This window comes from Toxotes jaculatrix, chromosome 6, assembly GCF_017976425.1.
Source record: "Toxotes jaculatrix isolate fToxJac2 chromosome 6, fToxJac2.pri, whole genome shotgun sequence".
NCBI classification, from domain to species: Eukaryota; Metazoa; Chordata; class Actinopteri; family Toxotidae; genus Toxotes; species Toxotes jaculatrix.
In genome coordinates this window covers 6,070,037-6,095,107 of record NC_054399.1, presented here as the reverse complement: position 1 = coordinate 6,095,107, position 25,071 = coordinate 6,070,037, and the positions used below count along the sequence as shown (strand labels likewise).

General features: G+C 38.2%; 4 protein-coding genes across 6 annotated transcripts; all 4 read right to left on the bottom strand.

The window, feature by feature from the left end:
• Nucleotides 1-614: 614 nt before the first annotated feature.
• On the bottom strand, nt 615-2,392 carry LOC121183837 (granzyme B-like). The gene is made up of 5 exons (XM_041041116.1): nt 2,284-2,392; nt 1,994-2,153; nt 1,632-1,764; nt 1,290-1,520; nt 615-1,187 (listed from the first exon to the last, which is right to left on the bottom strand). The coding sequence occupies exons 1-5, from the start codon at nt 2,339-2,341 to the stop codon at nt 1,023-1,025; spliced, it is 747 nt and encodes a 248-aa protein (XP_040897050.1). The 5' UTR covers nt 2,342-2,392; the 3' UTR covers nt 615-1,022.
• A 4,171-nt stretch (nt 2,393-6,563) lies between these two features.
• On the bottom strand, nt 6,564-8,465 carry LOC121183838 (granzyme B-like). 2 transcript variants are annotated; one of them, XM_041041117.1, is made up of 5 exons: nt 8,336-8,465; nt 8,043-8,202; nt 7,664-7,796; nt 7,244-7,471; nt 6,564-7,136 (listed from the first exon to the last, which is right to left on the bottom strand). In XM_041041117.1, exons 1-5 carry the CDS (start codon nt 8,391-8,393, stop codon nt 6,972-6,974), a joined length of 744 nt encoding a protein of 247 aa, XP_040897051.1. In that variant the 5' UTR covers nt 8,394-8,465; the 3' UTR covers nt 6,564-6,971. The 2 variants fall into 2 exon arrangements, with proteins under 2 accessions (XP_040897051.1, XP_040897052.1); XM_041041118.1 differs by having other exon boundaries at nt 6,996-7,136; nt 7,249-7,471.
• A 3,817-nt stretch (nt 8,466-12,282) lies between these two features.
• On the bottom strand, nt 12,283-24,121 carry LOC121183839 (granzyme E-like). Of its 2 annotated transcripts, XM_041041120.1 has the most exons (6): nt 24,046-24,121; nt 23,733-23,892; nt 23,350-23,482; nt 22,931-23,158; nt 22,803-22,841; nt 12,283-12,791 (listed from the first exon to the last, which is right to left on the bottom strand). In XM_041041120.1, the coding sequence occupies exons 1-6, from the start codon at nt 24,101-24,103 to the stop codon at nt 12,666-12,668; spliced, it is 744 nt and encodes a 247-aa protein (XP_040897054.1). In that variant the 5' UTR covers nt 24,104-24,121; the 3' UTR covers nt 12,283-12,665. The 2 variants fall into 2 exon arrangements, with proteins under 2 accessions (XP_040897054.1, XP_040897053.1); XM_041041119.1 differs by lacking the exons at nt 22,803-22,841; nt 22,931-23,158; nt 23,350-23,482; nt 23,733-23,892; nt 24,046-24,121 and adding exons at nt 12,938-13,165; nt 13,361-13,493; nt 13,867-14,026; nt 14,516-14,646 and having other exon boundaries at nt 12,283-12,830.
• LOC121183842 (granzyme E-like) lies at nt 17,965-19,801 on the bottom strand. Its single transcript, XM_041041122.1, has 5 exons — nt 19,700-19,801; nt 19,394-19,547; nt 19,040-19,172; nt 18,636-18,863; nt 17,965-18,528 (listed from the first exon to the last, which is right to left on the bottom strand). Exons 1-5 carry the CDS (start codon nt 19,755-19,757, stop codon nt 18,364-18,366), a joined length of 738 nt encoding a protein of 245 aa, XP_040897056.1. The 5' UTR covers nt 19,758-19,801; the 3' UTR covers nt 17,965-18,363.
• Nucleotides 24,122-25,071: the final 950 nt, after the last annotated feature.

Below are 25,071 nucleotides of genomic sequence, written 5' to 3'. Positions count from 1 at the left end.
CATAACAAATGTATGAGGGCAAGGTGACTCTAAAAGTAAGTGGCAGCTTCCAGATGGATCTTCTTTTAAAAATGTCCATTTTTGTATGTGCAGTAACATGTCCCATCTGGTCTGCACCACTCAGTGTTGACAGCAGATCTTGTTGTAACTTTTTTTTTTTTTTTTTTAGAGTGCAGTGTGACATACCACTGAATGACTAATATCACTCGTGACCTAAAGGGCGGTTATTCTGTCCTTACATTTTTCTCAGTGCAAGTATACTGACAGTATATTATGATTTGTTATTCGTGTCTTTAGAGCATTTTATTAGATTTCTTGGGTTTAGGCATTCTCTAGCTAAATTTGCTGTGGTATCAAAGTAAAGTGAATCTCAAAATTGGAAGAAAAATGTGCTTGAATATTTAGAAAGATGCTGTTGGTGTCCACCCTGAGCAATGGTCATTCTGTCTCATATTATTAAAAAAAATATATTACAAGTTCTGTTAAACAACAGGCACTTGATTTGGTTTACAGCTGAGAAGACACCTTCAGCTCTGACTTCAACAAGTGAACAGTGAACCTCTTCTGCATCTTGCATCAGTACATTTTGTTCACAAGGAGGCAGTGTTGTCTTTTTTGTTGATTTAATTCATGTTCAGTTTATTGTTTCAATAGATGGAACAAGACAAATTTACATGAGTCCGTCTTCTCATTTGATATGGTCCAAATGAAGATGCGCAAAGCAGTAATTTCTAATTTGCTTTGAATTACCTTGAGTTAACTGACAGAAAATGTAGAGCACCCAGTACAGCAGCGTACACTATTTTCAGTCTTCTGACTCAACTTTCCAAGCAAAAATTTACATCATTTGAAATCATCAAAGTAAAGCATGTTTTGATCAAAGCAAAGCAAGCGAGTCCAGACTTGTTGGTCTGGCAGTCTCTCTGATGTGGAATCAGATGTGATAGGATCACCTTAATCATCAGCTCTAAAGTAACAAATAAACAGAACTGATGTGAATTCAGATGTTATGATTTGATGCATTAGAGCTTTCCATTTTGTTCCATAATCCTTCTGATCCAGTTTCTGTGCTCAGGTATCTTAGTATAACCATACATTTGCGGCCCATTTGAGTTTGGGTTGCCTGAGGTGGACACCACCCCGTATGCTTTTCCATTGTTGCAGACCAGTGGACCACCAGAGTCTCCCTAGAAGTACATACACAGTGTGCAGTGATTACTTCAGCAACAGTGAATTAATTATTATTCTTGACCAAAGCTGTTTTGTCCATATTATGTGAATATACGTACCTGACCTGGTCCAGTCTCTCCCTTAGAGCAGTAAAGGTTTTTTTCCGCACACTGCTCATCCCAAATGAGTGTTACATTGACTTCCATGAGCACAGGAGACATGTAACTTTTTTTTCTGTCGCTTCTTCCCCAGCCAGAGACTGTACATGATTTTGGCAGTGAGCAATCATCTCGACCTGCGAGAGGAATGGGTCTCACATATTTTTTTTTTAAATGTGCTTTGGAGCTCAACTTGAGAAAGAGGAAGAGACAAAAAATAGTTTTAAAATTACAAATTTCAGTATGTACATAGTACTCTGTTCCGAGGACAAGGAATTTAAATGCATTCGATTTTTTTATTACCTTAAGAAGCATTATGTCATTTTGGTAATCAGTTGCATTGTAGTGTTTATGTGGAAATATTTTTTCCACACATATACGCTGTATTTCATCATTTTCTTTGGCATTGTGAACTCCTAGTAAGGCTGTGTACGATCTGAAATGACAAAAGTAAATATAAAAGGTAACCTGCGAGTAGACAGATTAGTTTTTTGGTCAAAGAATTTTCACAAAAATTAATACATTAAAAATCTTGAATTTATGTCACAGTTCATGAACATATGATGCAGCTTATCTGCAGGTCTCAATATATAAGTCTATGTTGTTGCAAACAATCAAGGGCCCCAGAACTCCATGTAGATAAGCATAAAGTGTATTAAACTGACTTGGCTTGGCAGTGGGCTGCAGTCATCACAAAATCCTTATTCAGAAGGAAGCCACCACATCGACTTTTACTACCATCCTCCATGTGCAGCTCCAACAGCACCATGTATGGCCTGCTATGTCGTACAGCCTCGTGGCCTCCATAGATTTCTCCTGCATGAACTAGGAGGAAGAAAATACACATGTATGTGTACGTAAATAATAGTTACACATGCACATGGGTGTGTATGTTTGTGTGTAACTATCATTTAATATACATTATATCCTTCAGTGTAGTTTTAACTTCACTTACCTTGACCATCAAGAGTCATCGCAAGTATCAGTATGAGCAGTTCACAGTGGATAAACATGGTGAGATCACAGTCCGGCTGAGCTACTGAAGAACAGTGGCACACATCACTGACAAGTGCAATCTTTATATACTTCCTTGTGTTTGACAAAAAAAGGAAGTGTTTGAAATTTGCATATGTAGCTTTGAACCACATTCAGAAGAGGGTTTTCTCTTTCACCTCCAGAGAACTTAAGTGTGACCCCTGAGCTATTAAATAAATAACAAAAAGAGAATCAGAAAATCAGAATGTTGTTGAAAGGAAATGTAGGTGAATTGACAGACCCCATTGTTATAAAACCACATCACAATCCAAGAATATTTTGTAAGTCTTTGTTTTAGGAAGGAGCCAAAAAGTGATCATTGATCCTTTACTGCGTACTTCTTTGGTTTGTTATACTTATGATTTTAATATAATCATAATACAATCATTATTATATTATGATTATATTATAATCATAATATAATCATAATTATTTAAGTCTCTTCCATTTCAATTCATTGGAAATAAAATGTTTAATTTTGCTAAAGCAGTCTCTGACTTCTATTCAGTCTGGATTTTCCTTGGTCACATTTCTCTGAACTGCTCTTGTTCTGTTTATTGTTGTTAGTAACAGGAAATGCAGATAAAATCAGAAACCTTTTCCTCTGCCTGAGCTGTGAAACAGCAGAATATCAACAATATACTTGGTTACCTCTCGTCTCATTTTCAAATAAATATACTCAAAGAACAGAATAGATCCCATGCTCTTCACTTTCTTCACTAACATAGACCATGCCACTGAATTATGCAGAATATCTTATTGGAATGGCAGGTCAGGTGGAGATGAATTAATAAGAGTTGGGAATGTATGGGTAAATAAGGGCTGTAGATTGTCAGTCAATTGGATGAAATGAGGTTGAGCACAAAGAGATGAGTAAGGTTTAATGTATCAGGAGGTGTGGAGGCAAAGAACCCAGGTAGTAAGACTCAGGGTGGGGGACAGGTCTCAGTGGGCAAGAGTGCGGGTGAAGAGGCCATATAATGGGTCTGAGGATCATGGTGTGATGGTGAGGAAGGTAAAGGAGAAGATGAATGACAACTGGAAACTTGTAGTTGTTGAGACCTAATGCAGTGCTTTAGAAAGGGATTTGGATATTACAGAACTTAAAACCTTGAGAAATCAGAGCATACATGTAGAAGCAGACACTGAGATTGTCTTTTGCTGGTCACAAACTGAAGCATGCAAGACGGCTGAAGTTAATTGCATGATTGATGGTTGTGTAATGCAATGAGGAGTCTGAACTGAGAATTTGGCTGTTGAAGAGGGCTGATTAGGAACCACTGGGAGAAGCAAAATCTGTCATCTTGCCAGAGTACTGTGTGGTGGTAATGAAAATTGTTTTTATGCGATGTACTGGGACCAAAGGTCTCGTAAACAGAGTTGTCATGAGCCTTTCCTTGACTTGTTTGGCCTCCTTTCCATAGACAGACAGTACCAGATGACTGGCACTTGATTATGCTCCAGATAGGTATATCTGTTCCTGCTCAGTTCAGGTAGAGCTCAGTAGCTGTCCTGACACACTCAGTGCTGTGTGGTGACTCCAGTTGTGAGGCTCAGAAAATAATCAGGCAAAGTTCAGTAGAAGAAAGTGCAAGTCACAGCTGCTGATGAGCAGTTCTGTCATGTGGTCCTGTGGTTGTCTGATAATGTTCTCAGTATACCTGCCACGGTTGTTTCTTTGCTTTTTGCGTTATTTTATAGAGTTTGTGTTGAACCACGAATGTGCTGATATTGGTGCTTTGTCCTGATGACGTATGTATTGTAAAGACAATCCAAAAGATTACCATTTAACCCTTTTTATCATCTAATCTCTGATGCCGATTGGGCCTGATGGTGTGCTGGAGTTCATTGGCTTTCTTCCTCTATACAACCTACATAGGTTTTTTTGTTGTCAGAGCAATTTTTCTCACACATGCTTCATCTTGTTTCTATTTTTAAAGAGGTATAGATTAATGTCTTTAACCACATCCTCTTCCTTAGTTGTGAAACAGCAGAATATCAGCTCTTGGTTGCCTTTCATTTGTTGAGGCCCTTTATTTATCTATGGCAGGGGTCTTCAACATTTTTCAGGCCAAGGACCCCGAAACTGATGGAGCAATGGATCAGGGACCTCCCTATATTTTATAGAATTGTGTTTTATATTAAACTGAGCCTAGTGCCATGTATAAACATACTTTGTTATTGTGCATTTAGTACTATGCTATTCAAACAATACACAGTTTCATATATTAATGTTTTTATTTTAAACATGTGCAAGGTACAGTGAGTAGGGTGTCCGTGTCACTGCCATTTATAAACATAGGTATCTCCTTTTCAAATAATATTGCAGCAGGTGTCCTTGTGTCTGGGATCTTAGGACTGAATAGGCTCTAGGCCAATTGAATTGTGCCAAATGATTGTCACAGCAGCGAAAGGGGCGGGTCCTCCTCTTACTGTGCAGGAGGCTTGGAGGGACAGGTCACGGTGCCCCTGTTTAAGACCTCTGATCTATGGTATTCAAAATATAAATAATAACTGAGAAGTGGCTTTGGTTATAAAAAGGTCTAAACTTTCCAGCTCAACTTGAAGGACAGGGAGAGATTAAAAAACAGTACAAACACTAACCTGAAACATCAATTAATATGTCTCCGGAGTTCACATCTGACTGTTGTCTGACATATTTCCTGTTCACTTATTGTTGAGTGACATGCATGAATCCAGTATTTCAGGCCTTCTGTCAAGAAATATGATCTGACTCATATGGTCAGTATGTTAAATCACAGATTTGTAGCATTTATAGCATTATATTGATGCATCTGAGGTAACACACATAACCTTGAATATCTCTGTTGGTATTTCATGCTCAGTACCTTGGTTTTCTGAGGTCACACAGTTGCAAGGGAAACGTTATTTTAAGATGATCGTATCATAAGACAGTTCATAAAGATAGGACTTGTGAAATTAGACTGCTGAGCTACCAAAGAAATGAAAAAAAGGGGAGGGGGTGAGAGAGAGAACGTGGTGGGGGGGATTCACATATCTGACAACTTAACTGGCACTGCTGCAAAGTCAGTAGCAGCACTCACTGTGACACTGAAATTCATTTACTAAACACCAGCTTTGGAAGGAGGACCTGTTTATAAGCTGCTTACATCAGCGTTTGACTCTGGGATAGATAGAGCATATGAAAAATGTGAAATTCAGTCTCTGAGTGTGGTTAAAAAAAAGCATAATAATAGTAATAATAATATAAACATGAAGCTCAAAAGTCATTCAGATTTCAGTGTTCACCTGTTTAGCTCTATATTCAATATAAATGCATTCAGTATTTCAGGCATCATGTTCTTTACTGCATTCAGCAGAGCATTTGCAAATAAGAAGAAAAAAATGGAAATAACAAAAATAGACAAAAGCTTATTTTTGCTTTGAAATGCAAAGAATTTCTTACCTTAAGAAGCATTATGTCATGGTTGAGATCAGTTTTACTCTAGTCTTCATGGGAAAATATTTTTTCCACTCACATATGGTGTATTTCATCTCTTTTATGGACATTGCAAACTTCTAGTAAGGCTGTGTACGACCTGACATGATAAAAGTAAATGCAAAAAGTTAACTGGGAGTAAAAAGATTTGTTTTTGGTCAAAGAATTGTATTCACAAAAACTAAGATAGTAACAATCTTGAATTGTCACATTTCATGAAAAAAGCCATGAAGCATGTCTGCCAGTCTCATTACATGAGTCTATGAACGAACATTATGGGGCCCAAGTGTGTGTGTGAGAGAGAGAGAGAGAGACAGAGAGACAGAGAGAGAGAGAGAGAGAGAGCATGGGCATGCTTAAGCATGCTCTAGCTAAATTTGCTGTGGTATCAAAGTAAAGTGACCTTATTTGGTGTCTTAAGAATCTCAAAATTGGAAGCAAAATGTGCTTGAATATTTAGAAAGATGCTGTTAGTGTCCACCATGAGCAATGGCCATTCTATCAGATATTTCTAAAACAAATTATATGACAGGTTCTGTTAAAAAATAGGCAGAGACTTGATTGGTTTAGGGTTAGGGTTAGGGTGATAAGACACTTTAAGCTCTGACTTCAACAAGTGAACAGTGGAACTCTTCAGCATCTTGCATCAGTACATTTTGTTCACAAGGAGGCAGTGTTGTCTTTTTAATTGATTTAATTCATGTTAAAACAGGGAAGTGTACAGAGGCATTGAGAGAACATGGTAAGAGAGCAACAGTTTATTGTTTCAGTAGATATAGAAGTAGATAGACAAATTTACATGAGTCTGTGTTCTCATTTGATATGGTCAAAATGAAGATTCGCAAAGCAGTAATTTCTAATTTGCTTTGAATTACCTGGAGTTAACTGACAGAAAATGTAGAGCACCCACTTCAGCAGCGTACACTATTTTCAGTCTTCTGACTCAACTTTCCAAGCAAAAAATTGCATCATCTGATATCATCAAGCATAAAGCACGTTTTGATCAAAGCAAAGCAAGTGAGTCCAGACTTGTTGGTCTGGCAGTCTCTCTGATGTGAAATCAGGTGTGATATGATCACCTCAATCATCAGCTCTAAAATAACAAAGAAAGTGAACTAATGTAAATTCAAATTTTATGATTTGATGTGTTAGCACTTTCCATTGTGTTCCATAATCCAACTGATCCAGTTTCTGTGCTCAGGTATCTTAGTATAACGATACATTTGCCACCCATTTGAGTTTGGTGTGTTTGAGGTGGACACCACCCCGTACGCCTCTCCATCTTCGCAGACCAGTGGACCACCAGAGTCTCCCTAGAAGTACATACACAGTGTGCAGTGATTACTTCAGCAATAGTGAATTACGTATCATTCTTGACCAAAGCTGGTTTGTCCATATTATGTTACATGAATATACGTACCTGACCTGGTCCAGTCTTTCCCTCAGAGCAGTAAAAGTTTTTCTTGTCACAATTCTCACCCAAAATGAGTGTTACATTGACTTCCATGAGCACAGGAGTCATGTTACGTTTGTTTCTGTCGCTTGTTCCCCAGCCGGAGACTGTACATGATTTTGGCAGTGTGCCATTGTCTTGGGCTGCGAGAGGAATGGGTCTCACATGTTCTTTGAGATGTGCCTTGGAGCTCAACTTCAGAAAGAGGAAGAGACAAAAACATAGTTTTAAAAATACAAATTTCAATATGTACAGTGTGTTAGTGCTCTTTTCTGATTCCAAAAAGTATTTTTTACTAAAATAATGAGAACCAGAATTGGAAGATGAAAAAGGGGTGACACCAAACTTCTGTACAAAGATTTTAAATACATTTGTTTTTTCTGTTACCTTAAGAAGCATTATGTCATTTTCGTAATCAGTTCCATTATAGTGTTTATTTGGAAATGTTTTTTCCACATGTATACGCTGTATTTCATTGCTGTTGGAAATATCATGAGCTCCCAGTAAGGCTGTGTAGGACCTGAAATAACAAAAGTAAATGGGGAAAAAAGTTAATTGAGAGTAAACAGATATGTTTTTTGGTCAAAGAATTATATTCACCAAAATGATTACATTAAAAATCTTGAATTTATGTCACAGTTCATGAAGACATTGTGAAGCATATCTGCCAGTCTCAATACACACGTCTTATTTTGTTGCTGTACAATAACAAACAATAAGGGCACCGAAACTCTAAGTAGGTAAACTTAAAGTGTATTAAACTGACTTGGCTTGGCAGTGGGCTGCGGTCATCACAAAATCTTCATTCAGAAGGAAGCCACCACAGTATCCTTTACTTCTATCCTCCATGTGCAGCTCCAACAGCACCATGTATGGTCTGCTATGTGGTACAGCCTCATGGCCTCCATAGATTTCTCCTGAATGAACTAAGGGGAAGAAAATACACATGTATGTGTATGTTTGCATGTGTGTCTGTGAATATATATATCAAATGTACCTCCTCATTAACTATCATTTAAAATTCATTGTATCCTTCGATGCAGCATGAACTTCTCTTACCTTGACCATCAAGAGTCATCGCAAGTATGAGTATGAGCAGTTCACAGTGGATAAACATGATGAGATCACAGTCAGTCCGGCTGAGCTACTGAAGAACAGTGGCACACATCACTGACAAGTGCAGTCTTTATATACTTCCTTGTGTTTGACAAAGCAGGAAGTGTTTGAAATTTGTGCAATTTGCATATGTAGCTTTGAACCACATTCATAAGAAGGTTGCCTCTTTCACCTCCAGAGTACTTGTTGTGTGATCCCTGAGCTACTAAAGAAATGAGAAAATCAGAATGTTGTTGAAAGGAAGTTGAGATCAATTGAAAGAGGGAACCAAAAAATAATTTATCTGTCTACCAAATTCAAATTGATACCAAATTGTGAAATAGTCACAGTTAGTAAGAAACATTCCTATAAACTTTAACGTATAACATTAAATATGTGCTGCTCCTGTCAGATCTCAGCATGAAAACCAAACTTAATGACTGAGACAACTGAAGGCAGTGTGAGTTGATGGCAGGTGTTTTGGAGCCAGAAGTAAAAAGTAATGATGCTCTTTGCAAGACAGAGAAATTCACATATGAAAACTTGACTGGCAGCGCTGCGAAGGCAGCTCTCACTGTAACAGAGAGTAATCATGATACTGCTTCTAATTTATTGTAGAACAGCTGTGGAAAGAAGAGGACCTTATTATAAATGTACATGTGTCAAAGACTGAGATGATATGGCAAATGTCAAATTATTGAAGTGTTTTCCATTTTATTTCATTGTAAAGAAAATATTCAGAATTTTGTAAAGCAGTCTCTGACTCAAATTCAATCTGGATTTTGCTTGGTCACATCCTTTTAAACGTCTCTTGTTCCGCTTATTGTGTTTGTAATTAACAGGAAGCACAGATAATATCACAAACCATTTCCTTTGCCTGAGGTGTTAAACCTATATACTTGGTTACCTCTCGTCTCATTTTCAAATATATATGTTCAGAGAAAAGAATGGATCCCGTGCCCTTCAATTTCTTCACTAACAAAAACCACGCCACTGAAGTATTAAAACAGCTTTTTGGAATGGCAGGTCAGGTGGGGATGAATGACTAACTTCTGGGAATGTAGGGTGAATAAAGGCTAGATCATCAGTGAATTGGATGATATGAGGTTGAGCACAAGGAGGAGTGTTGAATGGGGATCAAATATGTCAGGAGGTGTGGAGGCAAGGAATCCAGGTAGTAAGACTCAGAGTGGAGGACAGGTCTCAGTGAAGCTTCATGGCTTCATTGTCCACCAAAAGTGCACTCTGTGAAAAGAAATGCGTTGTTGGCTAAAATTGAGCTTTTCTCATTTCTCATGACTTCCAGTGGACTCAGATATGAATTTGGGCTGAAATGAAATTTGGGATGAGAGATCTGAGGCTGGCCTGTGACTGAATTGTCTCTTTGAGATTGAGTATGGCAGTCAGGAGTGAGAATGGTGATTTGACTTACATGCTCAGACAGGTTATGGGGGAAACAGTATGCTGTGAATTCAGAGCATTGTAGGAAACAGGAATGTTAGAAGAAACATACATTTGATTGTTAATTTGATGAAGTGAGATGAATAACATGGAGAGTTAGGATGCAAGTGGTAAATATCTTGGCTGATTAGGAACCACTGGGAGGAGCAAAATCTGTCATCTTGCCAGAGTACTGTGTGGTGTCAATAAAATCTGGTTTGACACGGTGGACTGGGAACAGAGTTATCATGAGCCTTTCCTTGACTTGTTTGGCCTCCTTTCCATAGACAGTCAGCCAGTACCAGATGACTGGCACCTGATTATCCTCCAGATAGTTATGTCTGTTCCTGCTCAGTTCAGGTCGAGCTCAGTAGCTGTCCTCACACATTCAGTGCTGTGTGGTGACTCCAGTTGTGAGGCTCAGAAAATAATCAGGCAAAGTTCAGTAGAAGAAAGTGCAAGTCACAGCTGCTGATGAGCAGTTCTGTCACATGGTCCTGTGGTTGTCTGTAGATGATAATGTTCTCAGTATATCTGCTGCAGTTGTTCCCTCATTTTGCATTATTTTATACAGTTTGTGTTGGACCATGAGTGTGCTGTTATTGGTGCTTTGTCCTGATGAAATTTTTAAGACAATCCAAAAGATTACCTTTTAACCCTTTTTCACCATCTAATCTCTGATGCAGATTGGGCCTGATGGTGGGCTGGAGTTAAGTGGCTTTCTTCCTCTATACAACCTACACAGGTCTTTTTGGAGTCAGAGCAGGTTTTCTCACACATGATTGTATCTAATTGTAAAGAGATTAATATCATTAACCATATCCTCTTCCCTTGTGAAGAAACAGAATATCAGCTTGTGGTTTTCTGTTATTTGTGGAGACCTTTTACTTCTCTAATGTATGCAGTACATGCATATTAAGTAGTGCTGCACGAGTTGATGAAAACGTGCGATTGCGATTATTGTGGACAATATTGCGATTTGCGATTACGATATTATAAATGAATGGTGTCCACTTGCTTGAATATCAGGGACAACACAGAATAATGATAGTTTGTGTATTTCTCAACTCAAAACATACACATGACACACACACACAAAAATACAAAACCTGAAGATTACAGACTGTTCCAAATAACTTAATATCAAAAATTAAAAAAGGGTACTTGGTTGGGCTTTTATTTGCATGCACTCGTCGAATTTTTCTCCGTGTTGTCTCAAATGTTGATAGCAACTGGTCGTATTACCTCAGGACGTAGCGACTTTAGCTTTGCAGGTTTTACACTGCACGTCTTGCTGTTCAGGGTCGTCATACCTGAGTCCAAAGTATCGCCATACAACAGAAGTAGCATTTTTTTTTTCGCCACCAACTCTGCTTGTCCCTCGTGTTCCTCCTCAGCATCCATGTCGGTCACTACTGTTTGCTGAAAGCCGGGTAGTCACGTGACCATACCTGCGGCTGCCCACAGCGTGTGGATGTGCCGTCAATTACTCCACATTGGTTTACATTTAATCGCAAATCGCAGTCTTTTGTGCGGTTACGTAATCGCACAGCGTGACATCGCGATTGCGATTAGATTAATCGTGCAGCACTATTATTAAGTGAGAAGTGGTATCTTTTATGAAGAGGTCTAAACTTAGCTCAGCTCAACTTCAACTGATCCACATGTGTATTATATGAGGGTAAGGAGACTTGATTTCAAAAGTAAGTGGCAGAACTGTTAAGTAGTTTCTGTCTGTGAAAACTCCCATTTTTAAAGTAGACCGAGTAAAAAAAGTCTGTTTTTTCCCAGCTCCCTTTCCGTATGTGACAACATGAGCCTGGAGTGGTAGACCTCTGTTATCCTGAGAACAACCATCTGATCTGCTCCATTTGGTATTGACAGTAGATCTCGCTGTAATTCTTTCTTTCTTTTCAGTGTAATTTTGATGTAACACTGGATTAACAACACTAGTAACCAAAAGCAGGATTATTGTCCTTACATTTTATCATCACATAATTCGGACAGTTTAACATGATTTGTTGTTTTTGTAATTATAGTATCATATTGTGTGTATAAACCATGCTTTAGGTTGCATATTTTGGATATGATGTGCCTTTATAATGGTCCATTCTCATTTTTTGTTCATGTATGTCATGTATTGTGGCAATATTTTCAAAATATTATTCTAAAATATCAAAACTCATTTCACTTTATTGTACAACAGCATAGTTGTCCCCCCTTATGGTACAGCTTTGAAACTGTCACAGATGTGATAGCCTGAGAAGTTACTGGAAATCAGATGACGTTTAACATAAATCTGACATGAGACGTGCTCCTGCGATTGGAGCTCTGACTTCAACAAGTGAACAGTGAAACTCTTCTGCATCTTGCATCAATACATTTTGTTCACAAGGAGGCAGTGTTGTCTTTTTTGTTGATTTAATTTATGTTCAAACAGGGAAGTGTACAGAGGCATTGAGAGAACATGGTAAGAGAGCAACAGTTTATTGTTTCAATAGATGGAACAAAACAAATTTACATGAGTCTGTGTTCTCATTTGATATGGTCTAAATGAAGATGCGCAAAGCAGTCATTTCTAATTTGCTTTGAATTACCTTGAGTTAACTGACAGAAAATGTAGAGCACCCAGTACAGCAGCGTACACTATTTTCAGTCTTCTGACTCAACTTTCCAAGCAAAAATTTGCATCATTTAAAGCATGTTTCGATCAAAGCAAAGCAAAGCAAGCAAGTCCAGACTTTGTGGTCTGGCAGTCTGTTTGATGTGGAATCAGATGTGATGCGATAACCTCAGCCTACCTCAGCTCTAAAGTAACAAACAGAACTAATGCTAATTCAAATGTTATGATACATTAGAGCTTTCCACAATTTTCCATATTAAAATCAATCCACTTTCTATACTTAGGTATCTTGGTGTAACGATAGATAATTGGTCCATCAGAGTTTGGGTTGCCTGAGGTGGACACCACCCCGTATGCCTTTCTGTCTTCGCAGACCAGTGGACCACCAGAGTCTCCCTAGAAGTACATACACAGTGTGCAGTGATTACTTCAGCAACAGTGAATTAATTATCATTCTTGACCAAAGCTGCTTTGTCCATATTATGTTACATGAATACACGTACCTGACCTGGTCCAGTCTTTCCCTCAGAGCAGTAAAAGTTTTCCTCGGCACACTGCTCATCTGAAATGAGTGTTACATTGGCTTCCATGAGCACAGGAGACATGTGATTAGTGTTTCTGTTGCTTCTTCCCCAGCCAGAGACTGTACATGAGTTTGGCACTGAGAAATCATCTCCAGCTGCAAGAGGAATGGGTTTCACCTGTTCGTTTAAATGTGCCTTGGACCTCAACTTCAGAAAGAGGGAGACAACAACATATTTTAAGAATACAAATTTCAATATGTACAGTATGTTAGTGCTCTGTATGATTCCACAGAGCATTCACTGCTGAAATAATGAGACACAAAACTGGGAAGATGGAAATGGGACGAAACCAAAGTTCTGCCAAATACAAAGATTTTAAATACATTTACTTTTTTCCATTACCTTAAGAAGCATTATGTCATTTTGGTAATCAGTTACATTGTAGTCTTCATGTGGACATATGTCTTTCACAGAAATATGATGTATTCCATCATTTTTATGGACATCGTGAACTCCCAGTAAGACTGTGTACGATCTGAAATGGCAAAAGTAAATATAAAAAGATAACTGAGAGAAAAAAGATTAGTTTTTTGGACAGAGAATTGTATTCACAAAATTAAGATACTAATAGACTATGTGGCCATTCATGAAGACATCATGAAGCATATTCAACCTTATTGTCATTACACATGTACAAGGACAGGGTAACGAAATGGTGGGCTGGCGGGCATCTGACCAGAAGTGCAAAAGCAGCAAGTGCAGGATATTCAGGATATACAGCATCTACAGTATGTGACAGTACGTACAGGTCTGCCGGTACATGAGTCTGGGTTGTTGCTGTACAAGAACACACAGTCAGGGTGTCCCTGAAACTTTAAGTAGGTAAAACTGAAGTGTATTAAACTGACTTGGCTTGGCAGTGGGCTGCAGTCATCACAAAATCTTCATTCAGAAGGAAGCCACCACAGTGTCCTTTACTGCCATCCTCCAGGTGCAGCTCCAACAGCACCATGTATGGTCTGCTATGTGGCGCAGCCTTGTGGCCTCCATAGATTTCTCCTGCATGAACTAGGGGGGAAAAAAGTATGCATGTTTGTGTGTGTGTGTGTGTGTGTGTGTGTGAATGAAGCGCACAAAGAAAACACAGAACAGGCTTGGTTATGTTCTGAGGCTGCTTTGCTGCATCTGACATAGGGTGTTTTGAACCTGTGCAGGGTACAATGAGATCTTAAGACTATCAAGCCATTCTGGAGCCAAATGTGCTGCCCACAGTCACAGGTCATGGGTACTCCAATAGTATAATGATCCAAAACACACAACTAAAAACACCCAAGAATAGCTAAGAACAAAACACTGGACTACTCTGAAGTGGCTTTCCATGAACCCTGGTCTAAAGCCTATTGAACATCTGTGAAAGGAGCTGTAACATGCAGTTTGGAGAAGGCACCCTTCAAACCTGAGACAGCTGGAGCAGTTACTGAAATTGCAAATGTAGCTCCTCATTAACTCTCGTTTAAAATTCATTATATCCTTCAATGCACTTTTAACTTCACTTACCTTGACCATCAAGAGTCATCACAAGTATCAGGATGACCAGTTCACAGTGGATAAACATGGTGAGATCACAGTCAGTCTGGCTGAGCTACTGAAGAACAGTGGAACACATCACTGACAAGTTCAGTCTTTAAATGCTTCCCTGTGACAAAGCAGGAAGTGTTTGTGTAATTTGCATATGTAGCTTTGAACCACATTCACAAGAAGGTTGCCTCTTTCACCTCCACAGAACTACCAAGAAATTATAAAATGATCAGGTTGAACAGAAATTAAGATCAATTGACAGAATCAGTTTTTTATAAACTCACATCACAGTCCAAGAATATGTTGGTCAGTCTTGGTTTTAGGAAGGAGCCAAAAAAAATTTATTTTTCTATCCACCACATTGATCTTGTTGTGAAATAGACCAAAGTTATTAAGAAATATTCCTTTAAACCAGGTTAACTATTGTATAATATTAAATATGTGCTTCTTCTGTCAGATCTCTGCATGAAAACCAAACTTAACGACTGAGACAGCTGAAGGCAGTGTGAGTTGATGGCAGGTGTTTTGAAGCCAGAAGTAAACAGTAATGATGCTCTTTGCAAGACAGAGAAATTCACATATGAAAACTTGACTGGCAGCGCTGCAAAGGCAGCTCTCACTGTAACAGAGAGTAATCATGATACTGCAACTGATTTGTTGTAGAACAGATTTGGGAAAAAAAGGACCTCATTGTAAATGTACATGTGTCAAAGACCCTAAGACGATATGGATAATGTCAAATTAAATAAAGTCTCTTCCATAATTCAGTTTTGATAAAGCAGTCTCTGACTCCAATTCAATCTGGATATTGATCACATCTGTCACATCTGTTTCAACTTCTCTTCTTCCCTTTATCGTGTTTGTAATTAACAGGAAGAACAGATAAAATCACAAACCATTTCCTCGGCCTGAGTTGTGAAACAGCAGGATGTCACCTATATACTTGGTTACTTCTCGTCTCATTTTCAAATATATATGTGCAGAGAACAGCATGGATCCCATGCCCTTCACTTTCTTCACTCCATTACTGTTATGGACATTGCAAACTCCTAGTAAGGCTGTGTACGGCCCGCAATGATTAATTAAATGTAATAAAATTAACTGGGAGCAAACAGATCAGTTCTTTTGGTCAGAGTATTGTATACGCAACAATTAAAATATTAAAAGAATTTGTGACAGTTCATTAATACATTGTGAAACATATCTGCCAGTCTCAATACACGAGTCTAGGTTGTTGTTGTAGTACAAGAATAAACAATCAGGGGCCCCAGAGCTCCAAGTAGATACACATAGAGTGTATTAAACTGACTTGGCTTGGCAGTGGGCTGCAGTCATCACAAACTCCTCATTCAGAAGGAACGCCACACTGTCTTTTACTACCATCCTTCAAGTGCTGCTCCAACAGCACCATGTATCAGTATGTATGACCAGTTCACAGTGGATAAACATGGCGAGATCACAGTCCAACTGAGTTAATGAAGAACAGTGGCACACATCACTCACAAGTTCAGTCTTTGAATGAAAGACCAAAGTGCTTGTGTAGTTTGCATATGTAGCTTTGAACCACATTCATAAGGACTGTTCCTCTTTCACCTCTAGAGGACTTGTGTCTCCTGAGCTACCAAAGAAATCATAAAATCATCAGGAAGGAATATTATAAAACCTTTTTCATAGTACAAGAATATTTTGTCTTGGTTTTAGGAAAGAGCTAAAAAAAAAAAATAGTTCTCTATCCACCACATTGATTCTGAATTGTGAAATAGGCCACAGTTAGCAAGAAAAATTCCTATAGACATAGATATCTAATGTTTAACAGTAAATATGTGCAGCTCCTGTCAGATCTCAGCATGACAACCAAACTTAATGACTGAGACAACTGAAGGCAGTGTGAGTTGATGGCAGGTGTTTTGGAGCCAGAAGTAAACAGTAATGATGCTCTTTGCAAGAACGAGAAATTCACATATGAAAACTTGACTGGCAGCGCTGCAAAGGCAGCTCTCACTGTAACAGAGAGTAATCATGATACTGCAACTGATTTACTGCAGAACAGATTTGGAAAAAAAGGACCTTATTATAAATGTACACGTTTCAATGCTTTTGAACATCAAGACTGTTGGCGAATGTCAAATTCAGATCAGCAGCCTGGAGTTACTGGTGTTGTGACAGTATATTTATTCATTTGCCTACAGATTTTGTGACAAATAACCTCTTTTAACTACCGTGAGGTTCCAGTCCAGCCCCACAGTATTTATTTTGCCATTGGTCTTTTACTGCTTTCCCTTTCTTTGGTCTACATTCCCCCTAAGGCTTCCATTCTTGGCAGTATTTAATCATTATTTAAAGTCTCTTCCAGTTCAATCTGGATTTTACTTGGTCACATATGTCTGAACTGCTCTTGTGCTGTTTATCATGTTTGTAATTAACAGGAAGCACAGATAAAATCACAAGCCATTTCCTCTGCCTGAGTTGTGAAACAGCAGTATATCACCTATATACTTGGCTACCTCTCGTGTCATTTTCAAATAAATATGTTCAGAGAACAGCATGGATCCCATGCCCTTCACTTTCTTCACTAACAAAAACCATGCCATTGAAGTTTGCAAATGACCTTATTGGAATGGCAGGTCACGTGGGGATGAATGAATTGTAGGGGGAAGCGCTATGCTGTGACTTTGGAGCGTTTTAGGAAACAGAGGAAACATGCATTTTAGTGTTAATTTGATGAAGTGAGATAAATCACGTGAGGAGTTCAGATACAAGTTGTAAGTATCTTGGACTTAGTTGTTATGTGGAGTTTCTTTTTTCTGTGAAAACTCCATATGTGACAATAAGAGCCTGTTGTTTTAAACCTCTGATCTGCTCTGTTTGGTATTGACAGTAGATCTCGCTGTAATTCTTTCTTTCTTTTCAGTATAATTTTGATATAACACTGGACTAAAAACACTAGTAACCAGCAGCATTATTATTATCCTTTCATTTTATCATCACAGGAATTCAGACAGTTTAACATGATTTGTTGTTTTTATCTTTATAGCATAAGTTTCAATTTTTCTGGTGAAAACATGCTTTAGGTTGCATATTTTGATTATGATGTGCCTTTATAATTTTCCTTCCTTTTTTTTTGGATGTACTTCATGTAGTGTAGTATAACTTTCATAATGTTATTCTAAAATATCAAAACTTATTTCATTGTATTGTACAACAACATAGTTGTCCCTCCTTAAGGTACAACCTTGAAATTGTCACAGCTGTGATAGTCTGAGAAATTACTGGAAATTGGGTGACATTTAACATAAATTTGACATAATATGTGCTAATAAATAATTATAGCTATAAATAATTGGAGCTCTGACCAACAAGTGAACAGTGAAACTCTTCTGCATGTTTCATCAGTACATTTTGTTCACAAGGAGGCAGTGTTGTCTTTTTTATTGATTTAATTCATGTTAAAACAGAGAAGTGTACAGAGGCATTGAGATAACACAGTAAGAGAGCAACAGTTTGTTTCAGAAGATGGAAAAAAACTGATTTACATGAGTCTGTGTTGTCATTTGATATGGTCTAAATGAAGATTTACAAAGCAGTAATTACAGCAGCGTACACTATTTTCAGTCTTCTGACTCAGATTTCCAAGCAAAAATTTGCATCATTTGAAATCATCAAAGTAAAGCATGTTTTGATCAAAGCAAAGCAAGCGAGTCCAGACTTGTTGGTCTGGCAGTCTCTCTGATGTGGAATCAGATGTGATACGATCACCTCAATCATCAGCTCTAAAGTAACAAAGTGGACCAATGTAAATTCAAATGTTATGATAATATTACGAAACACTAGAGCTTTCCACAATGTCCCATAATCAAATTGATCCACTTTCTATAATCAGGGATCCTGGTGTAACGATCGATATCTGCTCCATCTAAGTTTGATTTGCCTGAGCTGGACATCACCCCGTACGCTTTTCCATCTTCGCAGACCAGTGGAACACCACCGTCTCCCTAGAAGTACATACACAGTGTGCAGTGATTACTTCAGCAACAGTGAATTAATGATCATTCTTGACCAAAGCAGTTTTGTCCATATTATGTTACATGAATATACATACGTCACCTGGTCCAGTCTTTCCCTCAGAGCAGTAAAAGTTTTCCTTAGCACACTGCTCATTTTCAGTGAGTGTTACATTGGCTTCCATGAGCACAGGAGACATGTGATAATTGTTTCTGTAGCTTGTTCCCCAGCCAGAGACTTTACATGATTTTGGCAGTGAGCCGTCATCTCCACCTGCGAGACGAATGGGTCTTACATGTTCTTTGAACTGTGCCTTGGAGCTCAACTTCAGAAAGAGGAAGAGACATAAATATATTTTAAAAATACAAACTTCGGTATGCACAGTATGTTAGTCTCTGTTCTGTTTCCACAAAGCATTTGCTACTAAAATAATGAAAAACAGAATTGGGAAGATGAAAAGGGGGAAAAAAAGATTTTAAATACATTTGTTTTTTCTATTACCTTAAGAAGCATTATGTCATTTTGGTAATCAGTTGTGTCGTAGTACTCATGTGGAAATATGCCTTTCACAGATATACGCTGTATTTCATTGTTTCTGTGGACATCGTGAACTCCCAGTAAGGCTGTGTATGACCTGAAATGACAAAAGTAAATATAAAAAGTTAACTGGGAGGAAGAAGATTTTTTTTTTGGTCAGAGCATTGTATTCACAAAAAAGATACTAAAAAAACTTGAATTTATGTCACAGTTGATAAAGATGTCATGGAGCGTATTTTCCAGTCTCAGTACTTGAGTCTTAGTTGTTGTCGGGCACCAGAAAGCCCAACGCTGAAACATAAAGTGTATTAAACTGACTTGGCTTGGCAGCTGGCTGCGGTCATCACAAAATCTTCATTCAGAAGGAAGCCACCACAGTGTCCTTTATGACCATGTTCCGTGTGGCACTCTAACAGCACCATGTATGGCCTGCTATGTGGCACAGCCTCATGGCCTCCATAGATGGCATGAACTAGGAGGAAGAAATTACACATGTGTATATATATGCATGTATGTATATATGTGTGTGTGTGTGTGTGTGTATACATGTGTATATATGTAGCTCCTCATTAACTGTCATTTAAAAATCATTATATCCTTTGATGCAGTATTAACTTCACTTACCTTGACCATCAAGAGTCATCGCAAGTATCAGTATGACCAGTTCACAGTGGATAAACATGGTGAGATCACAGTCCAGCTGAGCTACTGAAGACCAGTGGTACAGGTCACTGACAAGTTCAGTCTTTAAATGCTTCCTTGTACTACAGAGAGAGGGAGGTGTTTGTGCATTTGTAACTTTGAACCACTTTTAAAGTTACAAATGCACACTTTCCACTTTTTAATTAATGGTTGCCTCTTTTTCTGCCACAGAACTTGAGAAATGTGACTCCTGAGCTACCGAAGAAATGATAACATAGTCCTGATTTTGCTGTATGGAAATGGAAATCAATTGACACGCACTATTTTTATAAAACTACTTCACAGTCCAAAAATATGTTGGTCAGTGTTGGATTTAGCAAAGAGATTTTTCTCTATCCACCACATTGATCTAGAATTGTGAAATAGGTAAGAAACATAGTAAGAAACATTCATTTTAAGCAGGCTAACTAATGCATAACATGCATAAATAATGTGCTGCTTCTGTCAGATCTCAGTATGAAAACCAAACTTAATGTCTGAGACACCTGAAGGCAGTGTGAGTTGATGGCAGGTGTTTTGGAGCAAGAAGTTAACAGTAATGATGCAAGACGGGGAAGTTCACATGTAAAAACTTGACTGGCAGCGCTGCAAAGGCAGCTCTCACTGTAACAGAGAGTAATCATGATACTACAACCAATTTGATGTAGAACAGATATTATTATAAATATACACGTTTCAAGCCTTTTGAACATCAGCCTTATGATTAAATTATTTGATATCAAGGTTCTGAGACTGTTTCATTACAAATGTCTTATTCAGAGCAGGAGCCTGGAGTTACTGGGTACAGAAAGGATTTTGTGACAAATAACCTCTTTTAACAACCCTGCGGGTCCGGTCCAGCCCCACAGTATTTATTTTGTTATTGACTCATTTATTGTTATCTTTTACTGTTTCCCCTTTCTTTGGTCTACGTTTATCTTTAAGCTCCCATTCTTGGCATTATTTAATTAACGTCTCTTTCATTTCAGTCTGGATTTTACTTGGTCACATCCATTTCAGCTGTTTATCGTTTGTAATGAACAGGAAGAACAGATAAAATCACAAACCATTTCCTCTGCCTGAGTGGTGAAATAGCAGATTACTTATATACTTGCTTACCTCTCGTCACATTTTCAAATATATATGTTCAGAGAACAGAATGGATCCCATGCCCTTCAATTTCTTCACTAACACAGACCATACCACTGATGTTTGCAAATTAGCTTATTGGAATGTCAGGTCAGGCAGGGATGAATGAATCAGGGTTGGGAATGTATGGATAAATAAGGTTGAGCACAAAGAGATGATCAGGGTTGAATGGGGATCAAATTTGTCAGGAGCTGTGGAGACAAGGAACCCAGGTAGTAAGACTCAGGGTGGGGGGCAAGTCTCAGTGAACATTCAAGGCTTCATCATCCACCAGAAGCGCTTAATGTGTCGAGGTGAGAACGACCTCCTCAAGTGTCTTTAAGATGACTGTGAATGTAGCTGTGGTAGGCTTGTGATGACCAGCCGCTGTGACTTCAGATGGTACAGTGTGATCAGGGATTCCTTGCCTGGATGTAGTGGAAGCATCCGAGAAATGGAAACACTGTCCACAGCATAGTTGTGGGAATATTTCTGACTGAGAGAGAACCTGATGAAAAATGTTTATAAAACCAAAAGAGTGGCATGACTTCTCCTGACTCTGTGACAAAGAGATGGTCCTGGGGAAAGGTGCTGTTGGCTAGAATTGAGCTTATCTTATTTCCCATGAGTTCCGAAAGACTCAGGTATGAATTTGAGCTGAGAAGAAATTTAGGGTGAGTGATTTGAGGCTGGTCAGTGACTGAATTTTCTTCTTGAGACTGAATATGACATAGTCAGGAGTGGGAATGATGATTTGACTTACATGCTTAGACAAGTTGTAGGGTGAAGGGCAACGCAGTGAATTTGGAGCATTGTGGGAAACGGAGGAATAACAGAAGAGACATGCATTTGAGTGTTAAATTGATGACGTGAGATAAATCATGTAAGGAGTTCAGATGGAAGAGGTAAATATTTTGAACTTAGTTGATCTGTGTTAAGTAGATGTTTCTTTCTGTGGAAACTCACATTTTTCTAAGTAGTCTGATTGATCTGTTTTTCCCTAGTTCCCTCTCCATATGAGACAACATGAGCCTGTTGTGGGAGACCTCTGTTAATTATCATTGTTGACCAAAGCATGTTTGTCCATGTTATGTTTAAATCAGGTATACGTCAGCTGGTCCAGTCTTTCCCTCAGAGCAGTGCAACTTATCTAAACAGAGTAGTTTCTTTGGTCTGAGCAATGTGCTCTCTCACTGTCATGTAGAATAAATTTAGCCTACATTTGAATTGGCAGTAAAGGAATATGGCCTAATTTAATAGTGTCTAAACAATCTCAAAATTGGAACCAAAATGTGCTTGAATAATTGGAGAGTGACAGCTGACTCTATTAGTATCCACCCTGATCATTGGCCATTCTGTCATTTTGCTAAAAATGCAATTAAAAACTCTGTTAAACAACAGGCAGGGACTTGATTTGGTTTACAGCTTATAAATGAGAAGAGACTTTCAGCTCTGACTTCAACTTCAAGTGAATAGTGAAACGTCTTGTTGTAAGAACAAACTTTATACACAAGGAGGCAGCATTGTCTTTTTTGTTGATTTAATCCATGCTCAAGCAGAAGTGTACATACATGTATATCATTTATTTTCAGTCTTTTGACTCAACTTTCCAAATACAGACTTTAATCATTTGCTATCATCAAAGCAAAGCAAATTTTGACTAAATCTATCTAAATCAAGCAAATCCAGACAGAATCAGTGGTGTTACAAGCATTTCAATCAACACTTAAGCACTGCAGCGTTACACAAAAAAATCTATCAATTCTAATGTTGTGTTCTTATCAGTCAAGTATTACATGCAAAAGGGAGTTTTTGTGACCAAACTGATCCAGCTCCAGTGATCAGATATCTTAGTATAGCCATATAGAAATGGTCCACCTGACTTTGGTTTGAAGGTGTGGGACACCACCCCGTACGCCTTTCCATCGTTGCAGACCAATGGAACACCACCGTCTCCCTTGAAGTACATACACAGTGTGCAGTGATTAAGTATCATTGTTGATCAAAGCATGTTTGCCCATCTTATGTTACATAAATCAGACCTACCTCAGCTGGTCCAGTTTTTCCCTCAGAGCAGTAGAATTTATCTGCAGCACACTTCTCATTTTTAATGAGTGTTACATTGACTTCCATGAGCACCGCAGACATATACTTTCCATTTTTGTCGGTTTTTCCCCAGCCAGAGACTATACATGATTTTGGCAGTGAACCATCATCTTTGCCTGCGAGAGGAATGGGTCTCACATTTTTGCTGAAAGTTGCCTTGGAGCTCAACTTGAGAAAGAGGGAGAGACATAAATATATTTTGAAAATACAAATTTCAATATGTACAGTATGTTAGTGCTCTGTATGATTCCACAGAGCATTTGTTACTAAAATAATGAGAAACAGAATTGGGAAGGTGAAAAAGGGGAAAAACCAAACTTCTGTACAAAGATTTTAAATACATTTGTTTTTTCTATTACCTTAAGAAGCATTATGTCATTTTGGTAATCACTTGTGTTGAAGTATTTATGTGGAAATATGTCTTTCACAGATATATGCTGTATTTCATTGTTTCTGTGGACATTGTGAACTCCCAGTAAGGCTGTGTACGACCTGAAATGACAAAAGTAAATATAAAAAGTTAACTGGGAGGAAGATGATTATTTTTTTTGGTAAGAGCATTGTATTCACAAAAATTAAGATACTAAAAAATGTGAATTTATGTCACAGTTGATGAAGATGTCATGGAGCGTATTTTCCAGTCTCAATAATTGAGTCTGGGTTGTTGATGGGAAAAGAAATCTTATCAGGGGCACCAGAAATCCGAATCCGAATGCTGAAACATAAAATGTATGAAACTGACTTGGCTTGGCAGTGGGCTGCAGTCATCACAAAATCCTCATTCAGAAGGAAGCCACCACAGTGTCCTTTACTACCACCTTCCATGTGCAGCTCCAAAAGCACCATGTATGGTCTGCTATGAGGCACAGCCTCGTGGTCTGCATGGATTTTTCCTGCATGAACTAGGGGGAAGGAAGTACACACATATATATGCATGTATATGCATGTATGTGTATATATGTGTGTGTGTCACAATATGTATCTCTAATGTAGCTCCTCATTAACTATCATTTAAAAATCATTATATCCTTTGATGCAGTATTAACTTCACTTACCTTGACCATCAAGAGTCATTGCAAGTATCAGTATGACCAGTTCACAGTGGATAAACATGATGAGATCACAGTCCAGCCGAGCTACTGAAGAACAGTGGCACAGGTCACTGACAAGTTCAGTCTTTAAATGCTTCCTTGTACTACAGAGAGAGGGAGGTGTTTGTGCATTTGTAACTTTGAACCACTTTCAAAGTTACAAATGCACACTTTCCACTTTTTAATTAATGGTTGCCTCTTTTACCAACAGAACCTTTGAAATGTGACTCCTGAGCTTCCAAAGAAATTATAAAATAGTCATTATTTTATTGTATTTATGGACATCAACTGACATATTCCATTTTTATAAAACCACATCACAGTCCAAGAATATGTTGGTCATTTTTGTTTTTGTTTTTTCTATCCACCACATTGATCTAGAATTCTGAAATAGGCCACAGTTAGTAAGAAACATTCATTTAAAGCAAGCTAACTAATGTATAACATTAAATATGTGCTGCTCCTGTCAGATCTCAGCATGAAAACCAAACTTAATGACTGAGACAGCTGAAAGCAGTGTGAGTTGATGGCAGGTGTTTTGGAGCCAGAAGTAAACAGTAATGATGCTCTTTGCAAGACAGAGAAATTCACATATGAAAACTTGACTGGCAGCGCTGCAAAGGCAACTCTCACTGTAACAGAGAGTAATCATGTAATCTTCCATTCTTGGCATTATTTAATTAATGTCTCTTCCAGTTCAATCTGGATTTTACTTGGTCACATCTGTTTCAACTTTTCTTCTTCCGTTTATTGTGTTTGTAATTAACAGGAAGCACAGATAAAATCACAAACCATTTCCTCTGCCTGAGTTGTGAAACAGCAGGATGTCACCTATATACTTGGTTACTTCTCGTCTCATTTTCAAATATATATGTCCAGAGAACAGCATGTATCCCATGCCCTTCACTTTCTTCACTAACAAATGCAGGTACATTGCAGTCTTCATGTGGAAAATTTTTCTTCCACGGATATATGCTGAATATCATTATT

Bases quoted from the DNA above. Each gene is read 5' to 3' on its own strand.
- LOC121183842 (XM_041041122.1), bottom strand. From the start codon at position 19,757: ATGTTTATCCACTGTGAACTGGTCATACTGATACTTGCGATGACTCTT. The intron at 19,173-19,393 runs GTCAGTTTAATA...TTGTCATTTCAG, and splicing joins GCAGCCAGCTGCCAAGCCAA to GTCATACACAGCCTTACTGG. The intron at 18,529-18,635 runs GTATGTATATTC...ATGTACTTCTAG, and splicing joins GAAAGACTGGACCAGGTGAC to GGAGACGGTGGTGTTCCACT.
- LOC121183839 (XM_041041120.1), bottom strand. From the start codon at position 24,103: ATGTTTATCCACTGTGAACTGGTCATACTGATACTTGCAATGACTCTT. The intron at 23,159-23,349 runs GTAATAGAAAAA...CTCTTTCTCAAG, and splicing joins ATGACATAATGCTTCTTAAG to TTGAGCTCCAAGGCAACTTT. The intron at 12,792-22,802 runs GCGTACGGGGTG...GAAGACAGAAAG, and splicing joins TGGTCTGCAACGATGGAAAG to GCATACGGGGTGGTGTCCAC.
- LOC121183838 (XM_041041117.1), bottom strand. From the start codon at position 8,393: ATGTTTATCCACTGTGAACTGCTCATACTCATACTTGCGATGACTCTT. The intron at 7,797-8,042 runs GTCAGTTTAATA...TTGTTATTTCAG, and splicing joins GCAGCCCACTGCCAAGCCAA to GTCCTACACAGCCTTACTGG. The intron at 7,137-7,243 runs GTACGTATATTC...ATGTACTTCTAG, and splicing joins GAAAGACTGGACCAGGTCAG to GGAGACTCTGGTGGTCCACT.
- LOC121183837 (XM_041041116.1), bottom strand. From the start codon at position 2,341: ATGTTTATCCACTGTGAACTGCTCATACTGATACTTGCGATGACTCTT. The intron at 1,765-1,993 runs GTCAGTTTAATA...TTGTCATTTCAG, and splicing joins GCAGCCCACTGCCAAGCCAA to ATCGTACACAGCCTTACTAG. The intron at 1,521-1,631 runs GTAATAAAAAAA...CTCTTTCTCAAG, and splicing joins ATGACATAATGCTTCTTAAG to TTGAGCTCCAAAGCACATTT.